This window comes from Cebus imitator, unplaced genomic scaffold (genome assembly GCF_001604975.1).
Source record: "Cebus imitator isolate Cc_AM_T3 unplaced genomic scaffold, Cebus_imitator-1.0 Scaffold54, whole genome shotgun sequence".
NCBI classification, from domain to species: domain Eukaryota; kingdom Metazoa; phylum Chordata; class Mammalia; order Primates; family Cebidae; genus Cebus; species Cebus imitator.
The window spans coordinates 4,304,591-4,315,606 of NW_016107369.1; the positions used below are offsets into that span (position 1 = coordinate 4,304,591).

At 45.4% G+C, this 11,016-nt stretch overlaps 2 protein-coding genes across 2 annotated transcripts in view; one reads left to right on the forward strand and one right to left on the reverse strand.

Moving 5' to 3' along the window:
* Positions 1–8,943, reverse strand: part of DLST (dihydrolipoamide S-succinyltransferase) — a 22,749-nt gene extending 13,806 nt beyond the window's left edge. Inside the window, exons 1-6 of the mRNA XM_017528647.2 lie at positions 8,823–8,943; positions 8,214–8,247; positions 4,750–4,798; positions 949–1,004; positions 751–825; positions 197–263 (exon numbers count right to left, since the gene is read on the reverse strand). Of these exons, the coding sequence (XP_017384136.1) occupies positions 197–263; positions 751–825; positions 949–1,004; positions 4,750–4,798; positions 8,214–8,247; positions 8,823–8,885 (344 nt within the window). The 5' untranslated portion in view covers positions 8,886–8,943. The remainder of the gene's footprint in view (positions 1–196; positions 264–750; positions 826–948; positions 1,005–4,749; positions 4,799–8,213; positions 8,248–8,822) is intronic.
* Positions 8,944–10,415: 1,472 nt separating this feature from the next.
* The window catches only part of LOC108304371 (translationally-controlled tumor protein-like), an 8,881-nt gene continuing 8,280 nt past the window's right edge, over positions 10,416–11,016 (forward strand). The window contains exon 1 of the mRNA XM_037738580.1: positions 10,416–11,012. Coding sequence (XP_037594508.1) covers positions 10,548–11,012 — 465 coding nt within the window. The 5' untranslated portion in view covers positions 10,416–10,547. The remainder of the gene's footprint in view (positions 11,013–11,016) is intronic.

An 11,016-nucleotide genomic window follows, 5' to 3' on the forward strand; every position in this document is an offset into this window, starting at 1 on the left:
GAGAATTGCCTGAACCCAGGAGGCGGAGGCTGCGGTGAGCCGAGATCGCGCCATTGCACTCCAGCCTGGGTAACAAGAGCGAAACTCCGTCCCAAAAAAAAAAAAAAAAATTATCTCTAAACAACAGTTAAGTCCCCGTTTCTTTCATTAGGTTACCAAACTAAGTGAAGACCATGAAAAACTGGTACATATGTAAGATAAGCCTACCTTGTCAGTTTCAATCTCACAAACCACTTCATCTTCCGCAACTGTGTCTCCAACAGCTGAAAAGACAATCAAAGGCTACCTGTTAACAGGGAGCCTCCAGTAGCCACAAACCCATTTTGGCAGGTATGTTACAAGAACCCTTTCCTACAGGGCCAGGGGAAAGTACATATGTAAAGAAAAGGGCAGAGCTATAAATTCTATAACTATCCTGGGGGAAGAGGAAAATTTGACAGCACTTAAGAAATGAGAGGAGCCCGACGCAGTGGCTCACGCCTGCAATCCTAACACTTTGGGAGGCTGAGGCAGGTGGATCACCTGAAGTTAGGAGCTCAAGACCATCCTGGCCAACATGGTAAAACCCTGCCTCTACTAATTTAAAAAAAAAAAATTAGCCAGGCATGGTGGTACACATCTGTAATCCTGGCTACTTGGGAGGCTGAGGCAGGAGAATCACTTTAACCTGGAAGGTGGAGGCTGCAGTGAGCTGAGATCATGCCACTGCAATCCAGGTTGGGAACAGAGTGAGAGGAAACTGAATCTTACCTTTCTCCCACCTGACATCCCCCTCTGTAACAGATTCTGCAAATGCTGGGGTTTTGACTGTAACCAAATCATCCTCTAGGAAAAATGCAAAAAAGAAAATCATGAGTAGTTCATTATTTTTCCTTTTTAATATTTTTCTTTAAACTCAGTCGTTACTCTTCCCACAAAATTCCATTCCCAAGAAGGCAGGTAACTTACTGCACACAGCTGTAGTTCTGAAGAAGCGAACACTGAAGACACTACTGTTGTTAATGCTACAAAAGAAACACACATGAACTCCTTTAGCAGGTGAACTATTCACATTTTAGTCTAGTTAAGGCCCCATGGGTCACCTTCCCCTTAAACAGTGATTCTTGACCAGGGGTGTTCATCAGTGTCACCTGGGGAGGAACTTTTTTTTTTTGAGACAGAGTTTTACTCTTATTGCCCAGACTGGAGTGCAATGGAACGATCTTGGCTTACCACAACCTCTGGCTCCCAGGTTCAAGCCATTCTCCTGCCTCAGCCTCCCAAGTAGCTGGGATTACACGCATGCACCACCACACCTGGCTAATTAGGTAGAGTTTCTCCATATTGGTCAGGCTGATCTCGAACTCTTGACCTCAGGTGATCTGCCCGCTTCGGCATCCCAAAGTGCTGGGATTACAGGCTTGAGCTACCACACCCTACCTGAGAGGAACTTTTTCAAAGTTCACAGGTCTAGGCCCCTCTCCCAGGGATTCTGACTCAGCAGGTCTGGAGTACAGCCTAATGACCCAGGTACCTTAAACGGTGAGCTCCCCAAGTATGCCCAAGCCCCTATGTTCCAATGCAAAGGCAGCTCTCACAAAACAGACTTACATTTGGTTCTTTAAAGAAAAAAATAAGCACCCTGATCCTTTGCAGACCAAAAGGACTTAGCTTCTGGATTACGTTGTTTGCTTAAGAGATAGGGTCTTGCTCTGTCACCCAGGCTGGAGTGTAGTGGCGTGATAATAGTTCACTGCAATCGAACTCGTGGGCTTGAGGGATCCTCCCACCTCTGCCTCCCGAGTAGCTGGGACTATAGGCATATGCCACCAAGCTAATTTTCAAGATTACTTTTTGTAGGCTCTGGATTTCATTGCCCAGACCGGTCTCCAAGATCCCACCCAAAGCACTGGGATTATAGGAGTGAGCCACCATGCCCAGCCAAATTTCTTGCTTAATTAAATCCAAGATAGATATATGGCTTGCCCAGGGTACAAGCCATTGTGCAAGGTATAATGGAAATTTCTGCCCTCAAGACTACAGATTTAGATCAGATAAGGCAGCAAGATTAACAAGGTTAACTTGGAAGTAAAACAAGGTGTTATGCCAAAAAACACACATACCCAAAAACAAACAAAAAAACCACACACAAACCCCATCTGGTATCTCCTACTCTGTTCTCTTGCTAGAAGGCAGCACATCAATATATTCTGGACTCACTCAAAAGGAACCTCAAAGACCAAGGTGGTTTCTGATATGGCCTTTACGGTAATAATATAATTGTTTATATATATAATTGTCCAGTTGATATAACTGGAGAATGAGATCACCCTATATGCACAAAGCCATTAACAGCGGTTACCTCTGAGGGTGAGAGATGTAGACATATATGGTATCTATGGTTATATGTTGCACACTTGCACAATTTGGGAGAATGATTTGGATGGGGACTTTTACTTTCTGCGCTTCAGGATTGTTTGAATATTCTACAACAAGCACATTTACAACAGAAAAGTAAAATAGGTTTAAGTTGGTAACTATAAGGTCTATGCATAACCAAGAAAAAAATGAAGATATTTAAAAACTACAGAATACAAAATGTTCTACATATAGTTTGTAACCATGTAAAAGTACATGCCCATAGGCAAGAGCTAACAGGTAACACGCATGCAGAGGCTGCTCTCTAGTCATCCAGGAACACTGAGTGGTGGCCACCACTGTGAAGAAGCATTTGCAGGGCTAGAGGACAGGGATAAAAGTCTTCTCATGGATATCCTTTTTACTTTTTGAATTTTTATTTTTATATATTTTTTGAGACGGAGTTTCGCTCTTGTTACCCATGCTGGAGTGCAGTGGCACGATCTCGGCTCACCGCAACCTCCGCCTCCTGGGTTCAAGCAATTCTCCTGCCTCAGCCTCCCGAGTAGCTGGGACTACAGGCGCGCGCCACCATGCCCAGCTAATTTTTGTATTTTCAGTAGAGACAGGGTTTCACCATGTTGACCAGGATCCTCTCGATCTCTTGACCTCGTGATCCACCCACCTTGGCCTCCCAAAGTGCTGGGATTACAGGCGTGAGCCACCACGCCCGGCCTTGAATTTTAAAACATGTAAACATAACACACATTAAGTGAAAACATAAAACCAAAAATTGTTTTACAATAAAATATTTCTTAAATAAAGTGGGTACCTTATTCACAGAAAAGGCACAACACACAGAAAATACTGGATTAGGGTGACATGATTATGGGTGATCCCATAAAGAAATAAAGTTTACTTTTTTTCTTATTTACTTTCAAATATTTAATGTATTTATTGTAGAGATTCATGATTGCTCCAATTTTCATTGGATTGCAGATGAGTAATACACTTTGAATCTCTAAATAACTAGATGCTCACTGCAGATTAGAAATAGCAAAAAAAAAAAAAAAAAAAAAAAAAAAAAAAAAAAAAAAAAAAAAGCAAAAAAAAAAAAAAAAAAAAAAAAAAAAAAAAAAAAAAACAGTTACAATGGGATTGTACCATACAGTAGAAAATGAAATCATTTTGTAACCTGCTTTTTCCTACTTTTCAGAGTGTGAACCTGTGAAGCACACCACAGTTTAACCAATCCCTTGCTCTTTGTCATTTTGAGAGAAATCTTATTATACCAGGAGTTCTTCAATATAGATTCCTAGAAATGGAATTTCTAGACCAAAAGGCACACACAATTCAAAGACTTATGACCACTAAATTGCCCTCCAAAATAACATAGGAATTCATATTCCTAGTACTGAGTGCAACATTTTCTCAATTTAAAAAAAAACAGCCAGGCAACGTAGCTCACGCTTGTATCCCCTACTTTGGGAAGCTAAGGCAGGTGGGTGGATTACCTGAGCCCAGGAGTTTGAAACCAGCCCTGGCACCATGGCAAAACACCCCATCTCTACAAAAAATATAAAAATTAGCTGGGCATGGTGGCATGTGCCTGTAGTCCCAGTTACCCAGGAGGCTGAGATGAAAGGATCAGTTGAGCCCAGGAGGCTGAGGATGCAGCAAGCAAGATCATGCTACTGCACTCCAGCCAGGACACAGCAAGATCCTATCTCAAAACAACAACAAAAATCCTCATTGTGATGCACAGTAAGGAAGAAGTTTATCTGCTGATCCCTTCACTTTGAGGATTCTCCCCGTAGACAAAGCAGCCTGACAGCTGTTGAACAGGAGGTTACTAGAGAGCATTCTCTTAGCACCACCACAAAAACACTTGGAATGCAAAGCAGCATTTAAGCAACGTTAATAAGCAAAAGTTAATCTGAAACACACATGGGTGGCCTTTCTCCAAACTCTGCATTATGCAATAACAGCATTCCCTCCAAACTAGTCAGTCCCAGGGATCAACCAGTTTTATACTTTTATTCTTTTTAAAATGAGTAACTATGCTGAGAGGATGGCTCAATCTCTACAATAAATGTAACCTTGAGCACTTCAGCTGCACTTATATCTAACTAGAATATCTAAGAGCACCCTTCTATACCTATCCCATAAAAAAGAGGGTTCCAACCTAACTTTCATTATAATCTAAACACCTGTGGAGAGCAAGCACACTCCCAGTTCAACACCTGACATGGGGTTGATGCTCAAGGAACATTATATGGGAAAAATGAACATCAAAGTTAGTCTAAGGACTCAACAAACCACTTCAATTGCTAGGTCTGGAGACCAGTGAGGAAATCAGATGGTCAAATTTAGAACTGATGTTTTAAAAATATACGCCCCCGTAATACTTACACAACCTTCCTGCTGTTAGGGTAACCTGGTCCCTGGCATAAGGAGACCCCTGCAAGAAACAAAATAACTCTTAACCAACAACTCTTATCTCACAAAGGACACATTCTGGGAATGTAGGTCTGCTCACCCCCAACCCTGAGACAGAACAGAATCAACTACAGGCAACGGATGTAATCTTTATCATAATGTCTTGTTTCTCAAACTTTTCCGAAGTAGCCTTAATGGCAGACAGCACTGGGTATTTGAGGTTAAGAGTGGGTATGTGGGCCAGGCGTGGTGGCTCACGCCTGTAATCCAAGCACTCTGGAAGCCAAGGCAGGTGGATCACCTGAGGTCGGGAGCTCAAGACCAGCAGCCTGACCAACATGGTGAAACCCCGTCTTTAAAAAAAAAAAACAAAAAAGTGGGTATGTGTTTGGGAAAGGAAAGAGAAAAAATCTGATGGCACAGCCCAAAGTGATTACATAATCTCATTTACCTTAAAAAGTCAGAACTTTTCATTATTCCTTTATGTTTTCATAATAAAATATCTCTACTCACCAAGTCTTCAAATACAATTGAAGCTTAAGAAAGATATGGGATGATGGCCGGGTGTGGTGGCTCATGCCTATAATCCCAGCACTTTGGGAGGTGAGGCAGGTGGACCACAAGGTCAAGATATCAAGACCATCCCGGCCAACTCAGTGAAATCCTGTCTCTACGAAAAATACAAAAATTAGCTGGGTGTGGTGGCGCGCACCTATAGTCCCAGCTACTCAGGAGGCTGAGGCAGGAGAATAGTTTGAACCCGGGAGGCGGAGGTTGCAGTAAGCCGAGATCACACCACCGCACTCCAGCCTGGGCAACTGTCTCAAAAAAAAAAAAAAAAAAAAGATATGGATGGCTATACATAACCCAATTTGAGAAGCAAGGAGGATATTTGGTCTGGGTTTGAGAAGATTGGGCTGAAAATCTTATCACCTGAACCCTAGTAGCAAAGACTTGGCTACTTTAGGATCAGGGTCTCCAGCATGTCCTAGGGCTGAGAAAATCACGTGCCCACCTTTCAATTACTGACTTCCCATGCCTTTCTGAAGTCTTCCACCCTGGTCACTCTCAACAAGGTGAGAGCCCCTTTCTGCCTACCAGCTGTCCTTATCACAGTTAAGTGCATTTCCCCAACTGTTGACTAGTAACTACAGCTGCCTCTTCCTAATATATTCTTTATGTCTTTTTTTTTTTTTTTTTTTTTTTTTTTTTTTTTTTTTTTTTTTTTTTCCAGATTAACAACTCTTTCTGAACCATGGGCTCAAGAGACTCTGAGAGCCAGCTCTCTTATGCCCGCCTTCTCACAAACATCCCAAGACAGGTAAGCCAATCACCTCTATGTCAAGCAGCCAATGACTATGCAGTGCAAAATTCAAGCACAGTATGTTTTTCAACTAGAACAGCTGGCAGTCCACACTGATTTTTGGAACCTGGAGTCCAATTCAGAGTTCATCCTACAGCAAGTTTCACCGATACAGCACTTTAGGGTTTATAAAAAGCTTTCACATAATGACCTCATTTTGACTTTCAGTCTCAGAACTCTGAGGTGGAATGACCATCTGCCATTATTCCCATTTCATATAAGTAGGGCTTCTGGAGGTTAAGTGACTAGCCAAAGCCAAAATGCAAATCCCAAGTGTAGGGCTCTTTCCACTGCCCTGCCCACCCATAAAGTGGAGAAAATGTTTGTTGGCATTGTTCAGAATTTCCACTTGAAAAACATGTTATCGAGAGTCCACTACTAGCTGACATTGTGCTAGGTGCCTTATGTCCTCATAACTCTTAGAATAAAGTCCACACAATTTATACGATCCTGTACCATCCAGCCCACTCTATCCTTCCAGCCAGACAGGCTTCTTCCCATGTCTATCACTGGTCAAGTCCTTTCCTGTCTGAAAACCTTTGCATAAACAATTCCCTTTGCCTGGAATATCATTTTTTTTGGCTAACTCTTTTATATTCAAGCCTCAGTTAAATGTCACTTCTTCAAGGAAGCCTTTACTGACATTCTCAACCTTCCCCAGCTGGGCTACATCATGCCACCCTCTCAACATCCTTTACTCCTCTCTCGAAGTAACCACAATTTAATTACACCCTTGTCTGAGCATAAATGTATATTTGCTCTCTCTCTGCTGGCCCATAAAATCTCGAGGCTAGAGACCATCTGTATCCCTGTCACCTAGCACAGTGGCTGGCATATAGTAAGCACTTAATAAATGATCAGTTGAGTCCATGAGTAAATGAGAACATGGCGGGCTAAGAGTTCAGGCGGGGTCAGGTAGACCTGGCTTGATCAACAGCTGGGTGGGTGACCTTGGCCAAGGCTTTAAATCTTTCTTGTCTTGGGTTATGCATTTGCAAAATAGAACACTTCTTACTATTTTGTGATTAACTAAAAAGTTCACAGAAAGCACTCATAAATGTTTGGTATAAAGAAAGTCCACAAGATCAACTCATTCAACAAATATTTATGATAGGCACATAGCAGAAAATAAGCTATGAATGACCACTGTTAATTTTTTTTTTTTTTCCAAAAACTATTGGGATAAAATCTAAACTCCTTCAAACAGTTTCTACACCATCTTCTATCTCATGCCACTCTCCCTTAGCTAAAATACTCTGGTCAAATCACCTTTTTTCCAGTTCTTAAATTCTGCCAACCTCTTTTCTTCCTGAAGATCTTTGTGCATGCCATTCTCTTTTTCCTGGGCTTCACTGGGTTAGCTCCGTCACATTCTGCTGGCCATAGTGGTTTTTTTTTTGTTTTGTTTTGAGACGGAGTCTTGCTCTGCCGGCCAGACTGGAGTGCAGTGTCAGAATCTAGGCTCACTGCAACCTCCGCCTCCGGGTTCAAGCAATTCTCCTGCCTCAGCCTCCCAAGTAGCTGGGATAACAGGCGCACGCCACCATGCCCGGCTAAATTTTGTATTTTTAGTAGAGACGGGGTTTCACCATGCTGGCTAGGCTGGTCTCGAACTCCTGCCCAGAATGAATGATCTGCGCGCGCCTAGGCCTCCCAAAGCGCTGGGATTACAGGCCTGGGCCACCGCGCCTGGCCATACTTTTATGTCACTTCCTCAAAGAGGGCTCGTCTGTCCACCCTCGTATGTTTCCTTCTCAGCATTTACAAAACTTTGTCACTGTTCACTTGTTTAGCAACTGACACTTTCCAGCTAGCCTGGGAGCTCCACGAGAGCAAGAATTGTACACTGCCGTATTCACTGCTGTATCCCTAGCGCAGGGCCTGACAGTAGAAACTCAAAAACTACAAGCCGAATGAATAAATGATAGCTCATGATTATGTAGAATTGTGTCTCACTACTCTCTAAATCGAACTGCCTTTAAATATTATGAGAAACACAGGCACCCCCGAGTTCCTCACATACTGCTCTGCCCAGGAGGAAAGCATTTTAGGTGACGGCAAGGGCAGAACTTACCGGGCAGGGAACGTCTCCCTAGAGGGCAGTTCCCCTGTTGAGAAAGAAGACATTATCGACGTCACCCAAGACGAAAAAAAAAGAAACAGGAATTCTTTTAAGTATACGCTCAAAGCTGTCCCAGTGCTGGTGACAGGTGAATCTCGTAACTCCAAAGGTAAATGTAACACACCGGGCTGGCAAACCCAATCAACACGCTGGGCCTGCCAAACTATCTCAACTTCCCCATGGGACTCACTAATACCCACAAATTTTAACAGAGCAAGAGGAGACGGGCGCCGAATCCCGCAGGAGGACTCCGCCGCGCCTCCTCCCCAACTCTGAGTCAAGTATGTGGACGGGCGCGGCTCCCCAGCTCCCGCGCAGAGGGTGGGGTACGGCAGGAAACGTTCTCCGCGGGCTGTCTGGAGAAGGCAGGGGGCTGCCGGGCTCCGCAAGACGGTCCCGAGGGCAACCACAGCCCCGGGCCGCCCAGCCCGCGCGGCCTCCGCGTCCCGGTGCCCTTGGTGCCCGGGCTGGCCGGCGCGCCGCGCCCCTGCCTTCCAGGTCGCCTGTCCGCCCGCCAGCAGGCTCCTCATCCGTTGGGGCCCCGGCTAGGCCAGATCGTACCTTCTGGAAGGCGGAGAGCGAGCGGCTAAATGCCCGGGACACACAGCGGGACCGGGACAGCATCGCGGCTGCGGAGCCGAGGGCGGGCGGACACCGGATATAGGGCCCGGCAACAACCGGAAGTGGGGCGGACCGCAGCACCCGCCGCCCGGCAAGGGGTGTTCGGAGCGAACCACTGGCAGGGGGTGGGCCAACGGCGGCGCCAACTAGCCTGCATTGCATCCCAGTAGTACGGCTCTCTGGAGCAGGCGGGGCCGTCTTCGCAGCCTGTCAGCCTGGGCTGGTTCTCCTGAAGGTGTCTAAGATTATCCCGCCACTGGATCGCCCCCGGGGTCAGGCCTTCCCGACCGTTCCACAGAACTGACTCTGAGCTTGGCGCCCTTCTCTCTTGGGACCCGGGGGCACCGCGCCATTCTGCCTCTGTACCAAGGGGGGCACGGACTTTGAACTCAAACCTTGGCAAACATGCATGCCTGATCTTACACTGTGTGGCCTGGAGCAGATGACATTGCCTCCCAGCCCCTAGCCTCAGTTTCCTTAACTATTAAAAAAAAAAAAAAAAAAGTGGAAGGAAGGGAGGGACGGCACTTGCTACTTCCTTGTCTTCCTAACCCCGAATCAAAGAAACAGAATCCCAGGAATTTCTAAAGGGCTCCTACTGCCTTTTTACGAGCCGGATATCTTCACCAACTAGCTTTACTTCTGCAACAGCCTCTGATCTTCCCCCTACACAAATTCAAGTCAAACTAATTGTTCCCCATACATCTTGTGCATTTTGGAAGTTGTTCGTTTGTTACCCTATCCCTAAAATATAAACTCCCAGCTTTTCTTTAAGAAACCAGGTCATAGCTTACTCACTGCAGCCTCGACATTCTGGGCTCAAGCGATCCCACTACCATAGCCTCTGGAGTAGCTGGGACTACAGGTGCCACCATGCCGCGCTGACCTGCACACTCTGAGTGTACCATTCTGCCCGCTGCCTTGAAGTGAAAGCACATAGCATCCCCTTCCCCTCCTTAAGTGTTCAGGCCCCTGAGTATTCACCTTCAAGGCTCATCTTCCTAATAAAAAAGATGTTCTTTAAACCTATGGCTGAATTAGCAACGAATAAATGTATGAATGAATGAACCACCTGGTGCCTGTTCATGATGGTTTCTTTATCTGAGGCATTTTGCCTGGTCCTCAGGACCTTTATTTTTTTATTTTTCTAATTAATTTACATTTTAATATAAATTGAGACAGGGTGTCACTATGTTGCCCAGGCTGGCCTCAAACTCCATCAGGACGTTTACAAGTGCCTTCATTCACCTGAACCCTGAAAGCACTGCCACTGGAATTCTGGAAGGATGGGCCAAAGTCCTAACTAGAAATAGAGAAAACAGCTGTGCCCTGCTGCTGCCTATAATCAACTCCTCAGTAGCCTTCACCTGAATTATTTGAAAAGCTCTCTAAGCAGTTCTAAGCCTCCACTCTTGCTTTCTCTAGCCCATCATCCTTTGTATCTGTGTCAAAGATCCTTCTGGACCCAGTGCAGTGGCTCAATGCCTATAATCCCAGCACTTTGGGAGGATGAGGTGGGTGGATCACTTGAGGTCAAGAGTTCGAGACCAGCTTTTCCGCCCGCTCCCCCCTCCCCGCTAGCGCCGCTCCGGCTGCACAGCGCTCGCTCCGAGCTTCGGGCTCCTGCTAAGCTAGCGCCGCCGTCCTCTCCCGTCAGCCACCATCATGATTATCTACCGGGATCTCATCAGCCATGATGAGATGTTCTCTGACATCTACAAGATCCGGGAGATCGCGGACGGGCTGTGCCTGGAGGTGGAGGGGAAGATGGTCAGTAGGACAGAAGGTAACATTGATGACTTGCTCATTGGTGGAAATGCCTCCGCAGAAGGCCCCGAGGGCGAAGGTACCGAAAGCACAGTAATCACTGGTGTCTATATTGTCATGAACCATCACCTGCAGGAAACAAGTTTCACAAAAGAAGCCTACAAGAAATACATCAAAGATTACATGAAATCAATCAAAGGCAAACTTGAAGAACAGAGACCAGAAAGAGTAAAACCTTTTATGACAGGGGCTGCAGAACAAATCAAGCACATCCTTGCTAATTTCAAAAACTACCAGTTCTTTATTGGTGAAAACATGAATCCAGATGGCATGGTTGCTCTATTGGACTACCGTGAAGATGGTGTGA